Genomic DNA, 26,376 nt, shown 5'->3' on the forward strand with positions numbered 1-26,376 from the left:
TGCTTCCTCATTCTTTCGCTGTGGGAGTGATGTAAAAGAGGACCCATGGTCGCTACCATCTTCTCCTCCTGGAGGACGGGTCCCTCCCGCGCTTTCCTCCTTGGCCTGTTACTATGCGCGTGGCACGGCGCGGTCGCGGAGGACGTTTCCTTTTATAAGTCGGTGAGTACGCGCCAGAGATATGCCGATCATGCCAACCGCCAAATCCCGTTTGCTTCGTCATATGCGCGTTGCGGTTTCTCGCCTTGTGTGCTAACGTGACCCCCCGACGGCTCTCCGCAGCGGCCAGACCTCTCTCCTCCTGTTTTCCACATCGACCGCTCCGTGCCCGAAAAGCTGGCCCCAGGCTATATTTTTATTACCCCTTACGAGGCCCGGAACCCGGGCCCTTATATTTTCGATAATACTGGGGTATGCTTGGGACCATTGATACACTCCGGCGCATTGGATGAGACTGACGGGCGCGTCATCGTCACAGGAATTAGTATGGAGCGGCTGGGGTGTCTCAGGGCCGGGCAATGCCCACGGCATGCATGTATGCAAATATAAGGACGCCGACCACTTATGCTTTTTCCAGGGCAACCAGCAGAAGGGGTACTGTCGCGGACATGGGGTGATCTTGGACGATTCGTACCGCGTTGTCCGGTCCGTGCAGCCGGGCGGGGGCATGGCTTCAAGTGACATGCACGAGTTTCTTCCGATCAACGACGGCAAGACCGCGCTTATGACCGTCTACCAGCAGCGCCAATTCGATATGACCCCGTGGAACGTCAAGACCGGGGTGGGGTGGTTGATGGAGAGTGTCTTCCAGGAAGTCGATGTCGAGACGAGTCAAGTGTTGTTCGAGTGGCGCTCCCTGGACCATGTCGACCCGTCGATGAGCTATACCTGGCCCTCGCATACCGATACCTCCGGTACCGGGTTGAACGCGGGCGAACCCTGGGACTACTTCCATATCAACTCGGTCGATAAGAACGGAGACGGCGACTACCTGATCTCGTCCCGACATACGTGCGCCATCTATAAAATCTCGGGCAAGGATGGCTCGGTCCTCTGGCGACTGCACGGCGCAAGCCCGACTTTCCGCAATATCAACTTTAGCTTTTCACAGCAGCACGACGCGCGGTGGTTGTACGAGAATGCCACTCACTCGGTGCTTTCTCTCTATAATAATGGCTACAATGGCTATAATCGGACACATGACTACTCGTCCGGCATGATCATTCTTATCGACCACGTGGAGAATACGGCGACGCAGATCCGCGAATATGCTCCTGCGATTCCCGATTTGGCCAGCTCCAGTCAGGGTAACCTGCAGCGTCTGCCGAACAAGAATGTCTTCAGTGGATGGGGGAACAACCCCTTTGTGTCGGAGCACGACGAGGCTGGTAACCTGCTGCTCTGGGCCACTTTTGCCACTGACACTGTCATGAATTACCGTGCGCAGAAGTTCGAGTGGGAGGGCAATCCCACCGACTCCCCTGCGCTCTGGGCGTATTCTCGAACCTCGGAGCCCTTTTCGCCCACGAGCTTCTACGTCAGTTGGAATGGCGCCACGCGCGTCCAGGCCTGGCGATTCTTCGGCTCCCACAACATGACCGGGCCCTATACTTTGCTGGACGAGGTTCCGAAAACTGGCTTTGAGACGGAGTATACCAACGCCAGCTTCTATCTCTGGACGCGCGCTGAGGCCATTGGCGAGAATGGAGTTGTGCTGGGCAAGTCGGAGATCAAGTACACCTTCGTTCCGTCCCCGGAGCTTCGCGAGTTCTGCCAAGACGAGACCTGCCTCGACGCCCCGGGCTATGGGTACCCCGGCGAGGACGCGGCCGGGCCGCTCATCCCCCCGGCCGGCGTCAATACCGTGCCATGGGTCGACCCCGACCACGACGGTGCGATCTGGACGTACCCCTCGGGCTTCCCGCATACGAGCCCGGCCCCCGTCGTCTTCCCCAACAAATGGCGTTCCAGGAGTAAGTACCCCCCATACGGCATCGTCAATCCCATTGACCACTCCCACTCACCTTCTCAGTAGACTTGCTCGTTTGGGGCGCCGCCATCGCGATCTTCCTCCCTCTTCTGGCTGGCATTTACTTCGGCTGCCGATATCATCTACGACAGCAACGGCTGGGTCCGTTGGACGACGACCAAGAGTTATCCGAGCCGCTAAACGGCACGGCCAAGCAAAACGCTCCACCGCCGACGACATATCTTCCCTGGTGGAATTGGCGCCGGTGGACCGCCGAGCAACCAACCCATTACTTCCCGCTCGCTGATCGCAGTCCCCCTGGGCGCGAGCGGGCAGAGTAAGGCGTGGGTTGTTGTCGGACCCTCTGATTTTCGCGTTTTCCTCCATCCTGTGTCGTCTTTCTATCCACTCTTGCATTGCTGGGGCCGTCATTATTGTCTATTTTTATTTTCTTTTTTTATTCTTGCTTGGCTATACGCTTGGGGTACATACGGAGTCATTGTGCAGGTGTCGGGACTGTGGCCGGAACTGGAGGGCATCATTATACATACGGAGACATCGCCCGTGTAAATAATACGGAAATACGAATACACGAAAGTTCCACACAACGCCCGCCCCCATGTTAAAGCCGAACTATCCGGCAGGGGTGCACTCCGATTGGATTCGTCCCGGCGGTTACGCGCAACCCTACGCGTCCCCCTTCGGGCGGTGCTTTTGCAGCATGCCCACGGGCACGAATCGCACCTAGCACTGGTGTTTTGCCCTTTGTCGTCGCCCCGGTTCCCTGGCGGGACTGCAGTTCAGCATCCAGAGATACTCCGCCAATGCAGCCAAGTCTCGTCAGTGGTGGATCCGCGTGTCGGACAGTAGGTAGATCTGCCAGCGATCGATCGAGCCGAGAAGAGGATAATCAAGCTTTTGAAACGGGCAGTGGCTCAATAGCACGCAAGTTGGCACGCTCCCCGACCTCATGCGCATGAGAAGGAAGAGATTGCCGTGCGGCGTAAGCCCCGCCCATCTCACGGCTCCAGCGAGTCATGAGCGAGGGTTCTTATCCGCGCTCATCACTGGTCTATCCTGCCGACATGGTGCCCTGCTTTATGCCCGACAATGACATGTCGAATTCATTGCCCAGAGCAGAGAAGGAGATTCCTCTAGCTGACACTCGGCCAGTGCAGTGAGCTGAAACGCGGCGTCTCCTGCTGTCGCCGGTGCAGCAGCAGGGCAGGCCTCCAACTCCTGCGGCGCCAGAGAAGATCCGGCACTCCGTCGAGCAGGCGAATACCCTGACCAACTAGCGACTAGTGACGTGGGCCGTGGCCACCTCTGGCCATTTTGCCCTCGCCGTCTGATCCATCAGCCACCGAGCTACGTAACGTACCGCGCCGAGGGGCCATGTTGCTATCGATCAATCGGGCTTGGTGTGTTGACGCTGGGAACTCGAGCCGCGATGCAGCTCATGCGGCGACCGTAGCTGGGCTTCCCTCGGAGAGAGAGGAAGCCAGACCCGACGGGGTTGACACGTTTTGTTGCGATTCACTTTACCCCAGGCGGCGCTAAGAGAACGACAATGGCGGCGCTGCGCCTGGACTCTTACGTAGCTCCATAGTTTGATGACTCTCGCAATGCCAGATACCGGTAATTACCTCCCCCCGAAGTGGGTATTTCTGGATGGAGTGGGCACAACTGTCGGCGGAAAAGCCTTCGAGAACAAGCAACGGGGGCAGCTAGTCGTCCTCCACCACGGTTCGTCTAACCTTTGCCAAGAACGCCTGCTCCGACTCGCACGGGCGAGCTGGGCAAGCTGGCGAGTTATGGCTCAGGGCCGGGGGTGGACTCGGCAGGGCGGGTGGAGCGGTCGTCGCAAGCCCCGGCTGTCGCCCGTCGATCGGTAATTGGTAATTGCAGCGTACGCGGGTTCCTGGCAGGTACGAGGTACGAACCGGGAGAGGTGAGACCAGACTACAGGATATGGAGGCACACAGTATAGATATCGACACGAGGAGAGAAGAGTCGTATAGCTTCGCTCCGATGGCACATATCGCCATGCGCTCACGCCTATGAGCTGGGCACCTACGGTAGGTAATGTGGTTATCCGGTCTGGCATGCCATCGCAATCCCCTTTTCCCCCGGGTGGACCTGAAAGGACCTCTGTATGGAGCCCATACTGTAGTCTTTTAATACAAAGGGAACAAAAGCGCATGGGATGAAATCCTGAGAATCCCCTACCCAACGAGGAAATAAAGCCAAGGACTCTAATAAAAAGATAAAATAAAAAAAAGGAGAGTATCCAATTCTCTTCTTTTCCTCAGACAATTGCTCTCATCGCTTCTTGCCTTTCCGCTCTTCATCCTCCATCTTCCCTATGACTTGCCCAGGCCAATTATAGCAGACCGATATCGACCCTGCCAACAAGTCAAAGCTCCCCAAAAACCAAAATTACGTGGAACCAAGGGGTTGTCGCAACCTGACGTCGTCTCCCACCGGGCGCCCCTCCTCCTTCCCCCCCCCCCTAAGCCCCAATCCAACTACCCTTTGGGACTCCATCGGCCCTCTCCCGCCGGATTACATACGCCACGCAATCCTCCATGCCTGCCAGGTCTCAGCAGAACCATAAAACGAAGAATGCCCGCCACGCGCGTACGACTTCCTGGTCGAGTGGCTATCACCATCTAACCACCACCTCCGGCCCCGGCGAACCGTCCGATACCTCGCTGCCCAAATCGCCCCGACGCCGCCGCGAGTCCAACCTCTCCCTCACCAGCGTCGAAGAGGGCCCCTCCGCCCCGGACTCCCCTCACGACCACCTCCACGACGGCTCCGATGCCCCCGACATGCTCCGGAACACCTCGATGGATCTCGGTGGTCGCAAAAGCCAGCATGTGCGCAGTCGCTCCCTGTCCCAGGGCACCCCCCACGTCCTGGCCCTGCACGAGTCCGAACTGAACGCCGGCAGCGTCCAGCCCGTCCCCCTCACACCGCGCCCAACAGGCGTGACATGGATGTCCTTGCCGCGGAAGGGTCAATTGGCCCTATTAGGCCTGTGCCGCGTCTTCGACTTCCTCCAGATTGCCTCGCTGCAGGCCTACATGTTCTACCAGCTCAAGTCGTTTGACGAGAACCTGTCCGACTCGGACGTTGCGACTCAGGCTGGTATCCTCCAGGGCGCCTTCACCGCGGCCCAGTTCGCGACGGCGATTCCCTGGGGCCGAGTCGCGGACGCGGAGTGGGGTGGGCGTCGGTTTGTGCTGCTGGTCGGCTTGATGGGGACTGCGGTGTCATGTTTGGGGGTTGCGTTTGCAACCTCGTTCGCGCAGGCTGTGTTCTGGCGCTCGTTTGGCGGTGCCATTAATGGTACCGTTGGCATTATCCGCACGATGATTGCGGAGAATGTCAAGGAGAAGAAGTATCACTCGCGCGCGTTCTTGATTCTGCCCATAGGCTTTAATATCGCGTCGTTGTTCGGTCCTGGTGAGTGATCTTGTCGCCGGGGTGTGGCGGGTCAATTGTCTTGAGGCCGTGGTACTGACTCTATGTGCTAGTTATGGGTGGCATGTTGGCGGATCCGGTCAAAAGCTACCCCCGCCTGTTTGGACCGAATTCGTCGTTTGGCGGCGAGAACGGTGTGCACTGGTTGGAGAAGTATCCCTATGCTCTGCCCATGCTGGCCAACTTCTTCTTCCTGTCTTCCTGCGCAGCCCTGGTTGGCTACGGTCTGGAAGAGGTATGGAATCTACCTTGGACCCCATCTTATATATATATGAAAGTAACTGACCACCTTCTGTTGGATAGACCCTGCTTTCTTGCAAGGGTAAGCCTGGTCTGGGATCTTTCGCCATGAAGCTCTTCGCTCGCAGCGTGAGACGTGTGTTTGGATCCTCTTCACCCATCTACTCGCGACTTCCGTTCCGTGACTACGACGAGGACGGTCCCCTTCTAGGCCGACACCTGGATCGCTCCGAGAGCTACGAGCTCGAGGAGAAGGCCTCTAAGCCTAACCGCGTCAAGCGGGTGCTGCCTTTCCGGAGGATCTGGACGAAGAACGTCCTGTGCACTCTTGGCGCACAGGCGTTCTTCGACTTTCAAATGGGGTAGGTACCGGGGAAAAAAACCACCAACTACAAACCTTCACTACGCACATGTAAAACGTTACTAACAATCGGGATTTCAGCGCTTTCAACAACCTGTGGCTCCTCTTCCTGTCCACTCCTCGCTACGACCCCAACGACCCGGCCAGCCCCGCTCGGAGCCTACCATTCATCTTTACCGGCGGCCTGGGCATGCTCCCGCAGAGTGTCGGCTTCGCAACCGCCATCCTGGGCATGATCGGGATGTTGCTCCAGTTCACCATCTATCCCTCCATCAACGGCCGTCTAGGCACGGCCAAGAGCTATCAATACTTCCTCTCCTTCTTCCCGCTCGCCTACGCCCTGGCCCCCTACATCGCCCTCGCACCATCCACAATCCCACCCCCAGGCCAGGCCAACGGGCCGTGGGTCTGGTTCTGGATCATCATTGTGCTCTTCCTGCAGGTGACCGCCCGCACCTTCACCCTCCCGACCTCCATCATCCTGCTCAACAACTGCTCCCCCCACCCCTCGGTCCTGGGTACCATCCACGGCATTGGCCAGTCGGTGTCGTCCGCCTTCCGCACCATCGGCCCCATCTTCTCCGGCGCCTGGTACGGCTACGGTCTGGATATCGGCATGGTTGGATTTGCTTGGTGGCTCATCGCCCTTGTCTCGGTGTTTGGCTGTGTCGCAGCCATTTTCGTGTATGAGGGCTCCGGCCACGAGATCCTGCTCCCAGGGGAGGAGGATGAATTTGACCATGGCCACTAGGCGGTGGTATGATGTGAAACGCTGTTCTTTTCTGTTCCATTTGAAGTGTACATTGCTTCGACTCATTTTTGCATGTCATTCGGTGTCGGTCAGGTCGGGTTTTTGTTTTTGCATTTGTCTGTTTTATTTTGGTCTGGGTGACATCCCCTTCTCCCTTCTTACCCCCATTGGGCCGGCTCTTGTCACAAGCCTCCGGAGAAGGTGGATTAAAAACAACGTAAAGGTTTTGGTTGGTTTATCATGCTTTCTATCCCTTCCCACCTGCATGGTTCACTGTTTGCCTTTTTGTATGTCTCGCCTGGATACCATTTTCTTTACATTATGTCATCTTCTCGCGACCTCGTTTCATCTGCCTCTCATATCCGCTTGGCGTTTCTGTCTGTTTTTTTCGTATTTCATATGTTAAACCTACTGCGCTCTGCTTCCTCTCTTGGGATCCGCTGCTCCCGTTGGCGTGAGCAGTGTCATGGGTTGGAACGGCACTTTGAGGTCAATTAGAGTATAGAGACCGCACTTGAAGGCTGGTCGGCGGGATGGGGGAATGCATCTTGACAGGGCTGGCTGTGTCTTATGAGATGACCTGTTCTTTTGTGCTAGATTCACAAATAACAGACTATTTACAGTATCCCTCGAAATTGGTGCTACCCCCAACTAACTATGGTTGTTCCTCCAATCGTACTGTAATTGCTAAGACATACTGATACTAGTCCGGGTGATCGTCATTCCAATAGTTGCCAGTCCCGATCATTTTTTAAACAGATGGACACCGTTGAAATACTTCGGCGAGCGAATAGGGTTTTCCTCCCGAGAGGATCGCAGCATGGAAGGAACACACCACCGGCAGGGGCGCGGCATCACACGCGAGGCGTGGAACATCCCAAAAAGGAAGACACAAGCTCTTCTATCAAAATGGTACATATGGTCCAGATTTTGGGCATGAAATCTTTGATTGTGTTGTCGTTTCTTGCGTATGAACATCACCCCCATGCCTCCTTACGAAGAAGCCCCATACCCCTTCACATAACTCGCATCAAACGTCTCTCTATTCACAGCAAACTGCCGAATAAAGTCCCTCTCCAGATCATGCGTTCTCCGCCCCAGCAGTACAAGACTATGCAATGGCGCGCCCATCTCCACCGTGCTCAACTCCTTCAACGTTCCCACAACAAGCTGCTGATCTGGGCCGCCTACTCTCGCCGCACCCACCGCCAGACTATCCGGTGTATACACCCCCTCCTGTCGGGTCTCCTCGGTCTCCAGCATCTGGCTGGCGCACTGCGCAACGGTCATGTATCGTGGGGGCTCAAAGATGCGGCGGCCGCGCGCGAGGTTCTCCATCGACTGCTCCTTGACCTTGATGTCGAGCAGGATGAGTGTGTGCAAGCCTATCTGCATGTTCTCGCGGACTCTGTCGTAAAACGAGGAGGGCTTCCAGTTCTCGGTGAAGAAGACCATGCTGACGGTTTGGCCGAAGTTATAGAGTTGCAGGCCGGTGCAGCCGATACCGGACATGATGGAGGCATTGGGGACAACGTTCGTGGCGATGTTGAGTTCGCGTGCGCGGAGGACGAGGTCGGTGTGGGTTGTTGCGCTGATGGGGTTATTAGTATCTAGCGGTGGGCATTTGGAGAGTGGGTAGGTGCATTGTATATAGAGAGCACTGAAATGAAGACAGTGACATACCCGAATGGATCGCCAACGACAAGGAAGGCAATGTCTGCCGTGTCCGCACCGGCGAGGATCTCATCGCTGCCTGTCTCTACAAGTTCACGGTCCGCCTCGATCACAGGGCGGCCATAGAACGCTTCCTACTGAGTACAGTGCAGAATTAGTGATACATGCACGAAAAGGGAATGATCCATTGATTGCTATTGCATCGAAAGAACAGGCAGACGTCTGAATCATGCGGACCACTCACAAGCTTCGCCTTGTCCACCAGCAAGATGGCTGTGTATGCCTCCAGATAAACGCGCTCGGCCTTCTTCACGATCTCCAGGCCGCGGACAGTGATGTCCTTCTCGTCAGCGAGACCCAGGCCCACAAGGTGCAACATAGTAGGCAGCTGAGCGCAATTGAGTAATGTATATGGATATGTATGAGATTGGAGGCCGGGCGAGTTGACGGAAATAATTGCATGCCCCGCGGCAGAATTCAGCGCTAGCTAGCACCCCACCGCCTTTATGGCGGGTAAAGTGAATCTCCGGCTATCGCGCCGCATATCGACCCTCCACTTATCGATCCCCGGACTTCATCCTTTCCGCTCTCTTTGTCGGTCTGTTACTGTGCCCGCTATTGCCCTCAGCTGCACGTCTCGTTTCGATATAATTACTTGCATAGAGCCTCATATTTGTAACCTTTCCCCACCTTTCCGCGTGGTTTCCCGATTGGAGCTGCCACGATGAGCTCCGATCGGCAGCCGAAGTATCGGCAGGAGATTCAGCAGGTTAGTTTCGCTCCATCCTCCCTTTCTATATGGTAGGGTCTCGGTCTTGAGGTCGCGTCGTTGTATATTCGATTCAAGCACCTGAATATCGTCCTCGGTCGCCTTTTCACCGGTGGTAGTTCCCCCTGGGTTCAGGGCGCAGCGCGCATCTGGTTGGGCGTGGTATCGGACCGTTATTTTGCTTCGGAGAGGCATTGCGCCTGAAATAAAACGCCTGATTGCGTTGCGACAGCTGCGTCTTTGTGCAGGAGGAATACAATCTTCAATGGTGCGACCTTCATCCTACTCGATGAGGGGAGCGGGATGGAGATTAGATGCTGCAAGAGAAAGACTGGAAATGTGCGAAGCAGAAGCAGGGTTCATCCCACCTATGAAGGCCAGCGCTCGACGGTGCTGTGAGGGGCGAAATCAGTCTCCTTCTTTCCAAGCCAGCTTGAATTTGACTATTTCTGCCACACCTCGTTCTCCATACTGGAACATCGTTTACAACCATATTGCGAGCCTGTTGTGAATTCCAAAGTGAGGTTCAGCTTGAAGTGCCTGTTTGCTTTGGTCTGATACTGCTGGGGAGACGTTATCTCGCTCACGACTCGTACCTCGTTTACTTTTGGCCCCCGCACATCTCATTTTGGCACGTCTTTTTGTTCCCATCACAGCTTGAGCATCTTCAACCGCCTGAACCTGAATCGCGATATTTGTTAAAGATATCGGCACATGCTCGATCGTCTTCATCTGCTATCATTCTCGGTCGCATTTGTCTCACAGCTGCCAATGTTCCTCTGCCTCGACTCTGTCTGGCTCATATTCAAGCGCCTACTGCTTCGTCTCCCATAAGTTCGACTGTGTTTCAATCACAACAAGGCACCCAATGAGATGGATCCGCACTATGTCCCTGTTATCTCCTCTGAGCGCCACGAAACAGCGCCGGAGCCGCCAGTCCGAGAGACGCCTGTCCGCATCACGCACTTCGAAGGTTGGATTCTGAAAGAGGACGGCAGTAGCACCACAGGCTCAATGGACGGCCAAATTGGACGAGATAGCCCGATCGCGGTGTCCCACGGCGATTGCCCATCCGATGTGGACTATGATGCCGACCTTCCGCCCCTCTCTGATTCTACTGTTACAACCCTCCACCATTCTCCTCCCAACACCCCTCTTCGACAACCCCCGGCGCTACTCGACGACAACCGCCGGTCCGAGGACAGTGCCTGGGCCGGTTCGATTGACATCAAAGGGGAGGTGTGTGCTCAGCTGAATGAGATGAAACTGGTCTCCAGCTCAGAGGACGCCAACGATAGGGAAGTTGAGGATTTTGGATCGGAAAGCTCTGAATTCATCTCCCATATCTCCGACGACGCAGACGACGCAGACGACGAGCTGGAAGAGAAGAACGACGACCACGAGACCGAGGCTGGCATTAAGATGGCCCTTACTAACATGTTGCGTAAGATGATGTTTGTCTCTGGTGAAACCGCCGAACCTTCCATTGAGACCACCACCTTGATCGAAGATATCACCCGCCAGCAGGTCCTTGAAATAGTATGCACCTGTCCTTCACTGCTAATCCTCATGTCTTACAATTCCTAATGTGCCGTACAGCTCACTCGCAGCACTGCACTGGCAACCCGGCGTGGCTCACGCTCTATCTCAACTGATGACCTGATTTTCCTCATCCGTCACGACAAGGCTAAGGTCTCGCGTCTCCGCATGTTCCTGTCCTGGAAGGATGTCCGCAAGAACGTGAAGGACTCCGATGATAAGGGCGGCGCTGATGCCGCTGACTTCGCCGCCGCCGACGATGCGGCCGGTGTCGTCGCTGGTCCCCAGGACGTTGCTGCGAAGCCAAAGAATAAGCGGGCCAAGGTAGGCCTTGCATGGGATATCAACAGTTTCTTCTCAGTCCAGATCCCCGAGCGTGACGACGAGGAGGATGAAGAGGAGGAGGAGCAGAACTATGCAACCCTCCAGCGCCTGGCTGCCGCCGACGAGCGCACCAAGAACATGACCAGGGAGGAATACGTCTTCTGGTCCGAGTGTCGCCAGGCTTCCTTCACCTACCGCAAGAGCAAGCGGTTCCGCGAATGGGCCGGCTTTGGCATCGTCACCGAGTCCAAGCCCAACGATGACATCGTTGACATCCTCGGCTTCTTGACCTTCGAGATTGTTCAAACCCTCACGGAGGAGGCGCTGAAGGTCAAGGAGCGCGAGGATCATGAGAAGAACCGCGGCGGCGCCGAGACCACCGGTGCCGATTCAAAGAAGCGCAAGCGCGAGACTGGCCTGTTCGATCCGCCCGAGGAGGGTCGCACCCCCATTGAACCTCGGCATGTCCGTGAGGCCTACCGCAAGCTTCAGGCGACGCCCCAGAAATCCATCGCCATGCTTCTTCACAACGGCCGTGTGCCCGCCCGGCTGCCCCTGCGGCTAGTAAGTACCATGTTCCATTTATAAGCCCCCACACTCTATGGTTCAATATGTTCTGACCCACCCTTTTTAGATCTAAATCTCTTCTTTCGGCCACACAATCGTCATTTTACGCATCATCGCAGCGGGAGTTTCTGGCAATACCAATATGGATGATACCCACGGTTACGTTTGGGCGGGGCTTTTTCCCTTTTCCCTTTTCCCTCTTCTTGTGATTGTTGTTCTGGATTAGTAGGTGTGGGCTAGGCTACACCGGTGTTAAAGGAGGTGTTTGTTATTTGATGTGTATTACGTTGGCGATGTTTCGTCGCAGTGCATTTCCTTTTATATGGTGTTTTCTTTGTATTTTACGTCTAGTGGATAGCCCGTTGGCCATGTAAACTACGGGCACAAACGATCCTAGGGTGATTTCAAGGCTGATTCTTTGTAATTCGAACCGGCTTTTACCCCTTCAAGTATTGCTAGGCTCTTGTTACGTAGCCCCGTCTAGTTATCACTCCCTCTTGCTTCAAGAAGTCCGAGCATCCCCTTCTCAGGATCAGTATACAGATACCGGGAGAGAAAAAGTGGACCCATGATTCTCATTTTTCACGTAACTGGACAGACAAAAGATCCGATCCTTTAGAAGTGGTTCGAGGTTCCAGACCACTCCAAAACGTACTTTCGAAGCAAATTCGACGCTGGCTTCCATGCAAGAAGTTCCGGATGTTTGCGAAGGGCCTGGATAGTGTTGTTGATCTCAAATTGGGGCGCACTTTCTTGCACTTCCCAGGGGGTTCGGTCGCCCCAAACACGCTCCTGAAACAGCGGAATGAAAGGATGCAGCGGGCTTTTCACATCATTGACGAACATACACACCCAGTCCGAAAGAGAGACGCCTTTCAGTGGGCGCGCACATTGTGCACTGATAAGACTAAAAGTTTCCTGGAGATCAATGGGGTCCGGCTGGATGAGGTTATACGCATGGCCTTCGTTCTCGGCCGACGCGGAGATTCGCAGCATCGCATCTACCACAAAATCGACCGGAGCGAAGACTTTGCGTTGCTGTGAAACAATGGGATAATGGCCCATTTGGAGACAACTTGTCATGAGACAACCCACGAAGTCATTCGGGTTCCCACCTCACGTCTTGCTATGGCCCAAAACGTACCCGAGACGCATGATAATTGCCGGTGAACCCTTGCTAATGGCATATCACACCACATTCTCCGCTACGAACTGACTTTGAGAGTATCCGGTGTTGTACTGGAGGGATTCAAGATGATCCAATGGCCTCTCGTCCCCTGGAACGTTCTGGGTTCCTCGGGTAAATCCCGTTGGTCCATACGCAGCGACACTGGACGAGTAGACAAGTCTTTTTGGTCGGGAGTGGTTTGCAAAAGCTAACAGTTGGAGTGTTCCGAGGACATTCGTTGCTCTATGCCGTGAGTACGGCTGAACATAGCTGACCAGTGCCCCCAAGTGGAAGACCACACTCGCCCAGGTTGCGTAGTGGTCGTAAATCTCCCGAGACACGCCCAGCCCCGGCAAGGATATGTCGCCCGGGATAGCAATGATCTTGTCTTCTGGGACGCCAGACAAACCATACTTGGCCAGCATCTTCTTTATGCGCGTATCAGCGGTGGACTCGTCATGCGCACGAACAAGACATGCGAGTTGCTTGACATGGGGCATCGACAGCAGTGAAGCGAGAAGGAAGGCACCCACGAACCCAGTGGCTCCCATCAAGAAGACTCGGCCTTCTGCATAATCGAGCCAGTCAATGGCCGGAGCGGAAGCTGTCTGTAGATCCTGACCCAGCGATGAATCCTGTGCGAGGATGTTCAGCTCATCTGTCGGATCTTGCACGGCTGTTCCGTCCTCGAGCCTTTTCACTATTCGGGTCAGCTGGCCCAGTGACGAGTTCTCGTACAGCGTGGTGGCCCGTAGCTCGATTCCTAATGAACGTTGAATCCGGTTGATGAGGTTGGCAACTTGCAAAGACGTCCCACCCAGGTGGAAGAAGTCGTCAGAAGGATTCAGACTGTCTACCGGATATCCTAAAATCTCAAGCCAGAGCTGCTCCAAGTAGATTTCGGTGAAGTGGGAGTTGTCCCGGCAGAGACTCTTCTTCTGGTGGGCCACTGCCATCTTCTCGATGTACCGCTGCTCAAGGGCTTTTCGATCACACTTCCCTGTCTTCCCCAGCGGGAGCTTCGCGAGGACCACGACACGAGGGGCCAGAAGGCGCGGACTACTGTGTTTTTTGAGGCCGTGAGACCTCTTGTTATAGTAGCCGGATCAAAAAGCCAAAGCTTCCTCTAGAATGATATGTAGGTCTGTGTGCATTAGGACCTCTAAATAACCTTGTGGCCGGGGGACAATCGCTTGCAAAGGAGTAGTGTGACTGGCCACTGATAATATAATTTAAGTCTAGGTATCTTCGAAATAACAATAGCAATAGACTATCCAAATTCGGTATCATTGCAAATAAAATGCATATTGGTCAATTATCTCATGTACTCATAACCACCATGTTTTAAAAAGCCTATATGTGAGCATATAAGCTTATTCCTGGTGGGTTCGGCGCCCTGAAGAAAAGGTTCTTGTTAATAAGGTTTCAAATAGAAGAAAGGAAAAGGCCGGGGTGGGGGAAGAAACTTACATTCGGCCAACTCCTCCAGACTCAACTCCCGAATGCTGTTGATGGCAGGAACTTCACCCTTAATGGCACCCTTCACAGTATTAACGGCTCGACTAAGGATTCCCTTTGTCGCAACAACATGCGTAGCCAGCTTCGCCTCCAGCTTAATCACACCGATGCGCGGATCAGTCGGTCCACCATCGTGAACACCGTCACCCATATCACCAAGCCAAGCCTTTAATTGCGGCGAGTAGTATTTCTGTACAGTTTCTGGGTCGGAGACAATCGAGGCAGTACCGGAAATGGACGCCCACGCGCCGCTGACAGGGTCGAGGAAGGACATATTAGTTTCTTGCGGGTGGACGGTCAAATCCATTGTTTTGCCGGAGAAGAGATTGGTATGAAAAACGAGATCAATACCGCCGTGTTCCTGCAAATGAAAGGGTTCATTATTTCAATTTCCTTTAAGCTTTTGATGGCGGGAATCATCGATTATAGCGGGTTGACGGGGATTACATACCTTGGCGGCGAGTGCCATGCATCGCGATGTCAGAAATTCACCCTCCGATTGCTTGGTTGTCAACATGCCAAACTTGACTTCGGAGATAAAGTCAGCCAAATCTTGGACTTTTTGGGGCAGTGGCGGGTCTTCCGAGTTCTGGGTCTTGTAAGGGTCGACAGGGTGGTTGCCCGTCTCGCTGTTGATGGTTGCGTTGGCAGACATTGTGGACTGAGGTCGTATCAAATGAGTAAAGGGCTGAACTATTTACAGATTGCGTATGCAATTCGGGGAGAATGGCATGCTATATAGCAATTCTTTGCATTGCAAGGACCCCTGCATGCTTGGAAGTATAGGAACGTCGTCGTGACGTCAGCGATAAGATAATCCGGATTAGGGCCTGACGATCGTCCGGTCGAGCTCATAACTGTAGCTATGTAGAGTGCAGGCAAATGATGTCTCCACAACTTGTGACGTTTGCAGAGTATCGATCTGGTTGATCTGTTGTCTTCATTTCCCGATCAAGCCTCTCTCCTGGCATGCTTTTGTTTCTTCGGAGCCGTGTGAGGCGGGTGCCTTATAACATGAATTTGTATTAAACATTAGAATAATAATAACTATCCATCTCGTTCAAATGCATGACTTCGTCACGACTATCAAATAATACATATATTTGATTCTTCCTGCCATAAGTGTCCAAGATTCGCCGCACCCAAGGAGGATGCTTAACATAGGCGTAAGAGCGTGAGTTCGTTGGCTGGTGGCATCAATCCAGAGTACGAGAAGATTCATCTTGGCCTTCTCAAAGTATTGAGTCGAGCCCGGGACGTACTCTTGCGGTTCTTGGTATCCCACATCACCTGTCGCGCTCAATGGTGCAACATGCGAAGGAGTGGGCTGTGATCTCTCGTCCAGGAGCAACCGGGCATGGGGCACCTTTCAGAAGCCAATTCACTCCCAAATCAGTGCAGCACTTGGTTTCGTGTGAGATGCCATAGAATTTCCAGCAAGATCGCCACAACCCCGACTGCCAATGCTATACGCCCGACGGTAAGCTTCATGTTATGAACAAATGTCAAAAGAAGCAACGAACCTTCGCGCCCTAACACAGCTAATAACTTTGCAACCTTCCTCGGACCCTTCCTTTTCATCCATGATGGAACAAGGTCCGTTTGGCATGTTTGGCCCTCTACGACCCAGCAGCCCCCTGGGACGCGGCGACATTCCAGATGCCACCGGCGGCGCTCCATAATTTGACGTATGCGCCAGTTACAGAATACCTCGTCCGTTCGAAAAGAGCATTTCTCCATGGGACAATCGAGTTTGCGCTCGAAACGCTCAACAAGCCAGTCGACTTTTAGGTGCACTCCAGTGTAGACCATGTCGTAGAAGTGGCGGCAGGAATGCTTCAGAGCGAGGGCATCGGGGTAAGTTAGAAATGAGGTAATTTGCATATGCAACTCTGGCGGAAGATCCATGAGTCTGAAATGAGACATGGTCGGGGCTGTTGCGGGGGTGGTGAGCGGCGCCATGGTGTTTGATTTGGTTGAGGCTCAAGGAGGAGGTCAAGGTTCCCCTTCCCGACTTATGTTTACATCTGACAGGAGATCGGGGAAAGCTGTTGCCTGGGGAAGCCACGGCCACGTTGACATGTCTGAGACAGGAATACTTCTCGTTTTAATTATCTGCGAGTGCAATTACTGGCGGGTCAATAAAAATAGCTGTAATAAGTAGGCAGCCGCGAATAGTTTTGACTTGTCATCTTGAGTTATCGGACCCAGTCTCTAGTCTCGCCGTGGAAATCTACCAGCCATATCGGTTCCAATTAACATTCCTCACAGTGCAATACTAGCAGCGGTCAATTATGAGACGAAATAGCCAAGGAATGAAAAAGCTCTAGGCCTCGTGGCAGTATGCGGCTCTACCCCACGAAGACTGCGGCGCGGCCGGGATCCGCTTACCTAATGCCCGCCACAGTCGACCTTGGACCAGCTCGCCATCCAGCAAGAAGCAAGAGATTCTACAACCGTCACCCATCACAACCGCTCCAAACCATGTCCAAGCCAAACGCCACGGGCACCCCCTCTTCGGACACCGCGTTCCGCAGGACCTGGGACCGCGAAGAATACGCCAAAAAGGCCGCCGACGAAGAAGCCAGGCGCAAAGCCGAAGGCAAAGCCCGCTACGAAGCCAAACTCCTCGGCAAGAAATACCATGCACCGGTCGATTATGGGTCCCTCTCTGCAACCACTGCCCGCCAGGAGCGACTGAAGGTCGACTCGATGGTGGGTAAAACGACGATTGTGCCGGCGGGCTCGGCGCTCGGCAAGCGAGGGCGCGGCGCGGGTTTCTACTGCGAGGACTGCGATCTTACATTCAAAGACAATATCCAGTTGGTGGAGCACTTGAACAGCAAGCAGCATTTGATTGCCACGGGGCAGAGTGGAGATGTTGCCAGGGCTAGTGTGGAGGATGTGCGGTTGCGGCTGCGGATGCTAGCGCATCGAAAGCGGGTGATGGAGGAAGAGGAGCGCAAGGCGTGGCAGCTGGACCTGGGGGAGAGGTTGCGGGAGCGTGAGGAGGAGGATGCGAAGGAACGAGAGGAAAGGAGGCGCAAGCGGAATGAGAAGCGTCGTAAGGGAGGGGATGGGGTGAAGCAAGAGGATAGCTGGGAGGGACGATTGGGAATTATCGCTTGAGCGGGAAAGACATTAGGGCCTTCGTGTCGGCGGCTTGTCTCCCATGCATACAAAACTACATTATGATACCCAAGGAGTTCGGGGCTTGTTCACCTCTACGTGATTTGATATATCGTGAAAGTCAAAAGTTCTGGTTTTAGAAGACGCTAGAAAGTTACATGAATGTTCGCAAGGATACGCTAATTATGCACAAGCCACCTCGTGTTGTGTAGTAACGTAACGTGTGAGTGAATGAGCATCGACGCAGAATATCTCGTATGGACCCTTATCCGAATATCCACGGAGACCAGTTATTTTAATATTCGGATGAAAAGTCGTAGGTTAAGACCACAAAAGCATTGAAATGATTCGGATACCTGAAAACCCATGAACGAGAAATAGGCTCTAGTACTGTAACGCTGTACAACTCAAAGAATTAATATTCCGAGTGAATAGACTGTTTGCCTGTTTCTCGTATGACCCATCTTCAATTCGTATGTTCAAAACCTTCAAAGAAATCTGACATCTTGATAGCATCAAAGCCTGTTCCGTCTGCATCGGTTGCATGCCTGAAGCCTGCACTGGCGACATTCGAATATATATTCGCGTAGGTAATGGGAACATTCCTCACACCGATGAGGACCGCGCACATACTTCCATCCATCGTGGCCACACTCATGATTCTCTCGGAGCTCTTGAATTGTTCTTGCGACCAGCAAATCTCTTGACATAGGAGTATGAATGCCGCGCGTTTCAAATAATGAAGCTACAGCTTCTGGCGTTGTTTGAGACTCTTCAACTGACGCCTCTGATGCCTCTTGAACTTCTGCTTCAGACCCATCAGTCTCCGGTAGAAGCCGACCTTCCGGCTGATGGGTTTCAATAGCCGGTGGAGGAGCGGCCGCAAGGGGAGGGTTTGGTTCTCGATCAATTATTTGATATGCACGCGCAAGGAGACGATGCTCATTCCACTGTTCACATGAACAGCTTTTCCACCGTAATCCACAGTTGTAGCAGAATTGAGCACCGCAGCGACAGCTATCACGACCTGCGGTTAGACAATTACAAGCAAAGAGAAAAAGGGAAGGGGCCACGAACGTCATATGGTTACAACCATGATCCAATTCTACCATTCGCCAGCAGGAAAAGCAGCGTTGCCATCCATTCTGCTGCGCTGTATCTAGAAGTAGTTGCAGGGAAGTATCGTTTGGACAATCCCCTGTATGTGCCCGTCCTTTGCAGCTCGTACAGGTTGTGCGTCCGCAATCGGCACACGTGGCTACCTCATCGTCGATATGAGACAATTCGATGAAGGCAGAGCACCCGGCAGAGTAGCAGTATGTTCTGTTTGGAGTTTCAAACTCAATTTTCTTCTTTTCATATTGTTGTACGAGGTCGGACTTGAGAAATATGCGAGCTATGCTCATAACGATGGGTTGTCGGCAGCAGCGTGGAGGAAAGAGGGATTCGTCGGTTATCGAAGCGTTGAAAAGATGCTCCAGACATGAACGGCAATATTCGTGGCGACATGGCACACGTACCACATTGACAAACTCCGTGTCTTCTGCACAAGCTATGCAGCGATGCATTCGTGATGGTGTCTGACGGATTCGGTGGGCAGCCCACGCAGATGATTCGGCTTGCTCTGTTTCTGTCTCCCTTTCGTCCACGCTGTCAATATCCTGGTAACCTTCCATACCAGACACATATAAGATCTGGAGCTTAGCCAAAGTCTCATCATCTAGGGCCGTTGATTCAGAGTTCGACGGCAAATCTTTTGCAGCAATAGGGCATCCAGCGTTTTCTGTCCAGTGACGAGCAATATCCCGGTCGTTAGCTATATTATCTTCTTCCACCTGGCTGGCAGCCAGAATCTGCGCATCGGTTTGAACCGCTGCTGCAAAACTCATGGCCATCCGTCTATCGGAGAGCAATTGGGACACGCTTTCCAAGTCGTCGTTATGTAATTGAAACGCCAGCTCTTCATCTGTGGGTTGTCGGGACTTCCCTTTCGAGTATTCAGCATAAAGGCCGACATCTTGAAGCTGTAGTTGAATGATCAAATCGGCTGTAGCCTGATCAAACCCCGGCTCAAAGACGCAGTCCATCATAGCAACAAAGTAGAGAGAAGTTATTTCCGCCAACTCAAGGGGAGGTGTCGAATGACCAAGCTGAGGAGGAGGTACAGACCTAAGACTTCAGCTTCACCGCAAGTCCGGATCATTGAACCGTAGTGCAGGTATGGTACAGGTGCCTTTCCGTATTGTGACATCTGGAAAAAGCAAAAACCAAGTTTACCCCGCAGTTCATTTGGCAAGCATCGGAGGAGAGAGATGGCAACCATGTCAACCGAGCGGAGAAGCGACTACCGTCTGCGGATATCGTCTGCGACTACCCGAATAAATACATGCGGCCGCCCGGATGAACCCATCTGATCTCCACGCAAGGCAGGAATCAGCTGAATTGCTACGCATCCAGCTCAATTTAGCATGTATACTTCCATGCTGTAGCCCTGCATTTACCTGCTTATATAATGGTAGAGTAATTCTTCCTTTATAAAGAGTAATCTCTGCTAACATTTTTTTAAGTAAAGCGAATTCCTACCCAATATCAACAGGCGTATTTTGGTTCGGGAGGTATACAATGCTGAATCGAATCCTTGCTGGTTTCATTGCGTTGCGTGCCTTCGCTTGGCAGATTGTAGATATTTTCCCCCAAGTGGTGTTGCATGATCTGAAGGTATTATTCTATAAGACGCCGATTTGTATATTTCTTATCAATCTAGAATTTGCTTTTTTCTTTGTGGTAACCTAGGAGAAGATCTTGGAATGATAGGTGGAGGAGCCGAGTGGAGCTTATCTAGACGGCATTTGATATCGTCGGGCTCTCTACCCACAGCTGGCTCAGAGACTTAACTGTGAGCGGAATGGCAAGGATAATGATCACCCCAACGATCCCCTTTCATCCATGAGTAATGGGAAGTTTGGGAAAAGCAAAACTCTCTCTGAGTTGTAGATTGCAGCGCAGGGGAATTGCAATACCGGCCTTAAAACCTTAATTGGGGAAGGATATCTCGAAAATATGGGTAGAAAATTTTGGACATACTGTAGAGCACTGAGGTTGCAGCTATCTAGGCACAGAGCCAACTGAGCTGAAGCTTTATTAGTATCCTCAAAGCTTTGTGGTCCCGGGATGGGCAAGGCTACTCCTAGGAGGCTTTGAAAGCTCCCAGGATCTCTGCTCAGCTTCCTAGGAGTGTGAAGTTTGTCTCTAGGAACATAGACCGCCCCTCTTGGGAGCTAATAAGGCCCTGCGAACTAGCATGTGGTTTCCTGGGGACGTACAAGTGCTTTCTAGAATGCCAGGCTCTTTTTCGAGGCTCATGCAACGAGGTGGAAGATTGGAGGTGTTAAACGATCTTTCTGCAGGGGCGTCCAGCTTCTGGTGACCACCCTTTCAGAGCTCTTTTCGCACAGCATTCTTGCTGATTATTGAAAGCGGTTGGCCACATAGTATTCCTCGGTCACGTTCGGTTCCTAATAGCCTGACACCTCCCCTATTTCCGGCCAAAGACTTGTCAACCTGCTACAAAGACGGGGTCTGGTAAGGCCACTCATTGAGAAGCAAAAAGAACAATATGAAAATACTCCATCACGGAAACCTCCCAGAACGCCTGAACCCAGTCCTGTAAACATTTCATAAGAAAGCCAACGCATGATGCTCATTTAGTCGATGCACTCGATGGCCTCGAGCCGCCGCATGGCCCGGCCACCCTCCTTCTCGAACTGACTGACGAGCCGCTCGCATTCTCGCTTCAACCGCTCCTCGCCGTTCTTTGCATTCCACATAATCCACTCCTCTACTGTCATCTTCTTCTCCGGACTGGTTAGCCCTGGCTTCGCTCGGTTTAGAAGACCAGCGATGTCAGCATTTTCTTTGTCGCTGGCTTCCCCAAACAGAACTTCATCAATATCCACAGGAGTCCACGGGTGCCTGGAAGCTGGGAAACCAGCGTTGAGATTCCGTTTGGATGGCGAGGGGGTTCTGGCCGCAAGTGGAGTCTGAATTGTCTTCTCCGGAGGTGGCGATGCAACAACAGTCGGGCGTGATGTCGAGGGGCGAGAGGAAGGAGGTCGGTTTTCGGCATCAGAGGACTGCGGTGAGAGAGATGGTGTACTCTGGTGAGCTGCTGGGAGAGGTGACACATCTCTATCAGATGTATGCGAAGCTCGTTGAGACCTCCTTCGCTCATTACCCCGAGAACTGTGAGATTCCGTGAAAGACTGAGCTAGATGTTCTTCTTGGGGAATGTCACTGAACCGTTTCGTCGTTTTGGGTGGCACGGGCGTCCTCTCATGGGTCTGATGTGCCTCTGGAGGTGGTGCTTGAGGAGGGGGAACCATCTCAATTTGATCAAGCAGGTCATCCGGGGTCCCATATTCCTCTTCATCTCTAGGTGGGGACTCGAAAACAAGCTGTTCCTCCATGGGTCTGGGGGTAGGGGGAGGAGGTGATGCCGACACCTTCTTAGTCTTTTTCAACTTCTTGGGTTTGTCTTCCTGCTTCGAGGACTTCTTTTTCGCCGGCTTTTCGATGGGCTGCTCCGCTTCCGGCTCTGGCCGAGGCTCGGGTTCGCGATGGATGATTTCCACTGAGACAAATGATTCATGGCGCTCAGACTCATTCCATTCAGGTTCAGCCACATCGTCTGCAACGGATTTGTTTCCCAAGGGGGCTTGAGGTTCTGGCCCCTCTTCCCAGACACTCTCTTGCTTCTTGGATTTCTTAGTCCCTTTCTTCTTGGAGCTCTTGCTCGATTTTGTCTTTGAGACTGGCGCTTCTTCATTTTCTTCCATACCAACCGTCCCGGGCTGGTACGCTGGTGCTTCTCGCTGCTCCTCAGACATATCTACATGATCCGCCGGATCTTGTGGAGGTTCCGACGATATACCAGATGCCTTCAACTTTTTGCTAGACTTGGTCTTCTTCGAAGCACGAGGCTTTTCTGGTTCAGGCTGGGGCTCGGGCTCCATCTGTTCCGGAACATCAGCTTCAAGGCCGGCTTCAGGCTCTACGTCGAGCTCCGAGTCCCGCCCCACGCGAGCCTTGGAGGCTGGCTTTGATGTAACAGATACGTCAGAAGCGTTTCGGCTTTTGGCAGCTCCTTTTTTGGACGCTTTGCGTGCCTTTTTGGGCTCTTCCTCTTGAGCCTCATCCACTGAAGGGGCATCAGGCATCGCATGGTCTTGCGACTCGTAATTGAAGCCTTGGGAGATGCTGCTGCTGCGTGCCCGCGTAGCGCGACGCTTAGATGGTGGTTCCACAGCAAGCTCTGGTTCCGCCTGGCCGACAGGCTTTGGGTCATCGTTGGCCATCTCCTCACTGGCTCGCTTCTTTCCTCTGCCGGCACGTTTGGGCTTTGGCGGCTCTGGCAGCGCGGGCTCTGTCGAGTCGACACCCGTTTGGCTCTCCACCTCGGTATCTTCCTTCTTGCTCTTCTTTCCTTTGCCCTTGGATCCCTTCTTGGTACTCTTCGGCTTTGCAGTCGCCTGTGACATCATGCTTTCATCCATTGCCTCGTCGACATGCACCTCAGGTGCCTCGGGCGCTTCAGGTGTTTCCGATGCAACGGTGGCCACAGATTGAGTTGAGAGCCGAGAAGATGCTTTGGAAGTGCGAGATTTCTTGGTTCGAGATACTTTGCCCTTCTTCGTAGGGGGCTGGGCAAACACGAAGAAGGAACAATCGGAGGAGCGACGGTAGTGTTCGTCGCTAAGAACATTAGCTTGTCAGTCCACGACAGGGAAGGGCGCGGTCCATTTACTTACAAAGGATCATCCTTGGGCTCCCAACCATCCAGCGACAGCTTACAATAGGCGCAGCTGGCCAGATCATTGCTCTCTTCGTTGGGGCAGAAGTACCATCCACCTTCAACCATCTATCATACTTGTGAGCGGCAACAACATACCGGCGAGGGAGCAATTGGGCTACCTTCTCGGATTGACAAACCCAGCCGCGTTTTCCGTCGTGGGGCCAGAGCGCTCCGAATGTTCCCAGTCGCGCTCGGGTTATCCTCTCGCTGGTCGGGTCTTCGATCGTGGCGGGGTTGGAGCTGCGCTGCTGAATGTCCATAATAATCGCCCAAGCACAGTCGGGGGAGTGCTTGAGATGCTCCGTTATCGGGTTATCCTCTTCTTCCCAGCCGTCCAAAGCTCGATTGCACTGGAAACATGTTGTGTTGTCCGGGTTGGTCTCGTATGGTTTATAGTAGAAGCCGGCGTGGGCCAACTGGAAAGCAATTCTGTTAGAAACAACCTGCATCTTCCAATTACCTCCGCCTATAGACTTACCTCGGCTGGTGATGGGCTATGGTGAGGCCATCCGATCACTTTGGAGCCCTTTGTTGTTGAAGATCTCCGTTTCTCGGGTTTGAGTACGGCGTCGAAGCTGGCCAAACGGGCGGCAAAGGTGTCCATTTCAGAGCCCATGGTTGCTATGGTACTGTTGAAGACAGTTAGCCCCCAGACCGGTGTCGATAACCGGGTATGTGTGTCGAGGTCGTAATGTTGGTCGATGCCGATACGGTCTGTTTGGTCTGTTTACTTTGGTTGTTATGCGACGCGACCCCACGTGACCGGCCCTGTTACCTAAGCCCGGACGACGTCAGACCCAAAGTCGCCGAATGATGGGGCCGTTCGTGATACCCCAGTCAATCCTTCTTTCTTCCACCCATTGATACCTGCAGAGTATACTTCATGCTCCGGGACTTGGGTATTCCTTGATCTATCCTTTTTGAGCCGTGCGCTCCGCTCCTTCTTATCCGCTAAATCGCAACTCTGCAACCAACCGTACGGGCCTGAAAGCCGAAACTATATCTAGATGGAAAATAGATGCTGAAATCGTTGGCTTTTACAGATGATTGCCTCACAAACTGCTGGCCTTAGCTCGCTCTGGCGGTCTCGCACCCGATTCTCGCCTCCTCCACGGTTGCCCACTTCGATCCGCTGTGTCTCGATTCAATCTCGCACGACCTCAGACTCTCCCTTTCATCGATCTACACCACCCAGCGGCTCGACATCCCAACTCTTGTACAATGTCCCCTCTGGACGGTTCCCCTCTTCTGCGTCATTCTCGACCTCTCCGCTCCTATCCGAGTCGGATTGGGACCATAACCCGAACCTCTCAATCTCCAACTTCTCCGAGCTTCCATCCAAGGATTTCGGAGTCAACCAACATATGGTCATAAACCAAGAATTCAAGGAGGCTCTCCGGCAGATTCTTTGGCAATTTCGGGCTCCTATTCGTTATGCATTCGCCTATGGATCTGGCGTGTTTACACAGACGGGTGCACCCTCAACTGGCTCAACCCATCCATCGCCACCGACAGCCATTCAGAAAATGCAACAGGGATCGGGGAAGATGATTGACTTTATCTTCGGAGTTTCATACTCACAACACTGGCATGATTTAAACCTCCACCAGCACCGTGACCATTACTCGGGTCTCGGGTCGCTCGGATCATATGTGGTTTCGCAAGTACAGGATCGATTTGGGGCAGGTGTATATTTCAACACTCATATCACAGTGAACGGAACCTTGATAAAGTACGGTGTGGTGAACCTGGACACATTATGCACGGATCTCCTACAATGGAATACTCTCTATCTTGCTGGTCGCTTGCATAAGCCAGTTAAGATTCTCCGCGATCACCCCAAGGTGCGACTGGCGAACCAGATGAACTTGCTTTCTGCCTTACGGGTGGCATTGCTACTGCTTCCCGAGCGATTCAGCGAGTTTGAGCTCTACAGCACCATCGCAGGCATCAGCTACATGGGCGACTTGCGGATGGTGCTTCCAGCGGAAGACCCTGCCAAGGTACACAACATTGTCTCCGGGCAAATGGCGCATTTCCGGCGGCTCTATGCACCGCTCATCAGCAATCTCCCCAATGTCACATTCCGGGACCCTCGCTGCAGCCAGAACGATTGGATTGATGATCCCGATTCCGTTTTGGCGATGGAGCAGGACATGGATCCGGTGAAGCGCGGGAACATGGTTCGCCGTCTTCCAGAATCCTTCCGAGAGAAACTTTATTTCCAGTACCAGTCCCGCTATGCAATCCCGCGGGCTGAGTTCAATAAAATGATGGAGGAAAACTCCGATACGAAGCAAGAGATTGTCCGACGCCCCCAGGGTGGCCCGTTTGAACGCCGAATTGCGGATGACCCTCACCTTCAGGAGGAGGTCTCGAAATCGATCATGAAGACTATCCGCTGGCCCAGTACTGTTCAGACCATCAAAGGGCCTTTAACTGCCGGCGTTAGCAAGAGCTGGACCTACTTGAAGGAGAAACGGGAGAAGCACAGAAAGGCGCAGACCCAGAAGGTCCAACCGGCCGAGAAGGCGCTGAAGCTCGATAAGGCTGAGAAGACCGAGAAGGCTGAGCAGAAGAAGTCTTAACATACCTCTTGGAAGCATCTTTATGGCAGCAGCATCGTAATCGTCTTAAGGGATTGTATGGAGCCATCAGGGGTAGGTGGGCATATGCGGGCGTTGGTGGCACGTGTATTACATACGTGTATCTGGCATCTATGTATTCGAGAATACATATCTCCTCACATAGAATGTTGGTCTTATTCGCCATGATTGGCAATAATAGGCTGAGTCTTGGCATTCATTGGGAGGTATGGTGGTTAACATCATTTTATATAACAAAAGGAGACTCAAATTGTATACTGAACGATCAATACCATCCTATACCTAGAGATCAGTATAACCTGGTTTGCAATTGGTTTCACCGTCTGAGTCACTCTATGGAAACTGGGTGCTACATGAGTCAACCGTACCTTGGGTGCCGAAAATAAATGCTTCCGCTTTCTCTCCGATAACGAACCTCGCC

At 53.1% G+C, this 26,376-nt stretch overlaps 10 protein-coding genes across 10 annotated transcripts; 6 read left to right on the forward strand and 4 right to left on the reverse strand.

The window, feature by feature from the left end:
• Nucleotides 1–45: 45 nt before the first annotated feature.
• On the forward strand, nt 46–2,310 carry N7482_005934 (arylsulfotransferase family protein; the record flags this gene model as incomplete). Its single annotated transcript, XM_056688059.1, has 4 exons — nt 46–162; nt 283–411; nt 479–1,973; nt 2,036–2,310. 4 exons carry the CDS (start codon nt 46–48, stop codon nt 2,308–2,310), a joined length of 2,016 nt encoding a protein of 671 aa, XP_056543614.1.
• A 2,247-nt stretch (nt 2,311–4,557) lies between these two features.
• On the forward strand, nt 4,558–6,810 carry N7482_005935 (putative MFS transporter; the record flags this gene model as incomplete). Its single annotated transcript, XM_056688060.1, has 4 exons — nt 4,558–5,440; nt 5,512–5,693; nt 5,762–6,060; nt 6,141–6,810. The coding sequence occupies 4 exons, from the start codon at nt 4,558–4,560 to the stop codon at nt 6,808–6,810; spliced, it is 2,034 nt and encodes a 677-aa protein (XP_056543615.1).
• Nucleotides 6,811–7,803: 993 nt separating this feature from the next.
• dph5 (diphthine synthase) lies at nt 7,804–8,863 on the reverse strand (the record flags this gene model as incomplete). The annotated part of the gene is made up of 3 exons (XM_056688061.1): nt 7,804–8,401; nt 8,494–8,618; nt 8,729–8,863. 3 exons carry the CDS (start codon nt 8,861–8,863, stop codon nt 7,804–7,806), a joined length of 858 nt encoding a protein of 285 aa, XP_056543616.1.
• Nucleotides 8,864–9,208: 345 nt separating this feature from the next.
• On the forward strand, nt 9,209–9,457 carry N7482_005937 (uncharacterized protein; the record flags this gene model as incomplete). The annotated part of the gene is made up of 2 exons (XM_056688062.1): nt 9,209–9,253; nt 9,290–9,457. The coding sequence occupies 2 exons, from the start codon at nt 9,209–9,211 to the stop codon at nt 9,455–9,457; spliced, it is 213 nt and encodes a 70-aa protein (XP_056543617.1).
• A 669-nt stretch (nt 9,458–10,126) lies between these two features.
• Nucleotides 10,127–11,756, forward strand: N7482_005938 (transcriptional regulator SPT3; the record flags this gene model as incomplete). The annotated part of the gene is made up of 3 exons (XM_056688063.1): nt 10,127–10,792; nt 10,853–11,680; nt 11,751–11,756. The coding sequence occupies 3 exons, from the start codon at nt 10,127–10,129 to the stop codon at nt 11,754–11,756; spliced, it is 1,500 nt and encodes a 499-aa protein (XP_056543618.1).
• A 542-nt stretch (nt 11,757–12,298) lies between these two features.
• Nucleotides 12,299–15,024, reverse strand: N7482_005939 (blue light-inducible protein Bli-3; the record flags this gene model as incomplete). The annotated part of the gene is made up of 4 exons (XM_056688064.1): nt 12,299–12,721; nt 12,878–13,833; nt 14,322–14,730; nt 14,821–15,024. The coding sequence occupies 4 exons, from the start codon at nt 15,022–15,024 to the stop codon at nt 12,299–12,301; spliced, it is 1,992 nt and encodes a 663-aa protein (XP_056543619.1).
• Nucleotides 15,025–16,853: 1,829 nt separating this feature from the next.
• Nucleotides 16,854–17,498, forward strand: N7482_005940 (U4/U6-U5 snRNP complex subunit SNU23; the record flags this gene model as incomplete). Its single annotated transcript, XM_056688065.1, has 1 exon — nt 16,854–17,498. The coding sequence occupies one exon, from the start codon at nt 16,854–16,856 to the stop codon at nt 17,496–17,498; it is 645 nt and encodes a 214-aa protein (XP_056543620.1).
• A 910-nt stretch (nt 17,499–18,408) lies between these two features.
• On the reverse strand, nt 18,409–19,588 carry N7482_005941 (IBR finger domain-containing protein; the record flags this gene model as incomplete). The annotated part of the gene is made up of 2 exons (XM_056688066.1): nt 18,409–18,525; nt 19,019–19,588. The coding sequence occupies 2 exons, from the start codon at nt 19,586–19,588 to the stop codon at nt 18,409–18,411; spliced, it is 687 nt and encodes a 228-aa protein (XP_056543621.1).
• Nucleotides 19,589–21,202: 1,614 nt separating this feature from the next.
• N7482_005942 (baculoviral IAP repeat-containing protein) lies at nt 21,203–23,965 on the reverse strand (the record flags this gene model as incomplete). Its single annotated transcript, XM_056688067.1, has 4 exons — nt 21,203–23,249; nt 23,306–23,415; nt 23,469–23,765; nt 23,828–23,965. 4 exons carry the CDS (start codon nt 23,963–23,965, stop codon nt 21,203–21,205), a joined length of 2,592 nt encoding a protein of 863 aa, XP_056543622.1.
• Nucleotides 23,966–24,392: 427 nt separating this feature from the next.
• N7482_005943 (phosphatidate cytidylyltransferase) lies at nt 24,393–25,937 on the forward strand (the record flags this gene model as incomplete). Its single annotated transcript, XM_056688068.1, has 1 exon — nt 24,393–25,937. The coding sequence occupies one exon, from the start codon at nt 24,393–24,395 to the stop codon at nt 25,935–25,937; it is 1,545 nt and encodes a 514-aa protein (XP_056543623.1).
• Nucleotides 25,938–26,376: the final 439 nt, after the last annotated feature.

Source organism: Penicillium canariense (genome assembly GCF_028826845.1).
Source record: "Penicillium canariense strain IBT 26290 chromosome Unknown utg000003l_segment0_segment0, whole genome shotgun sequence".
NCBI lineage: Eukaryota > Fungi > Ascomycota > Eurotiomycetes > Eurotiales > Aspergillaceae > Penicillium > Penicillium canariense.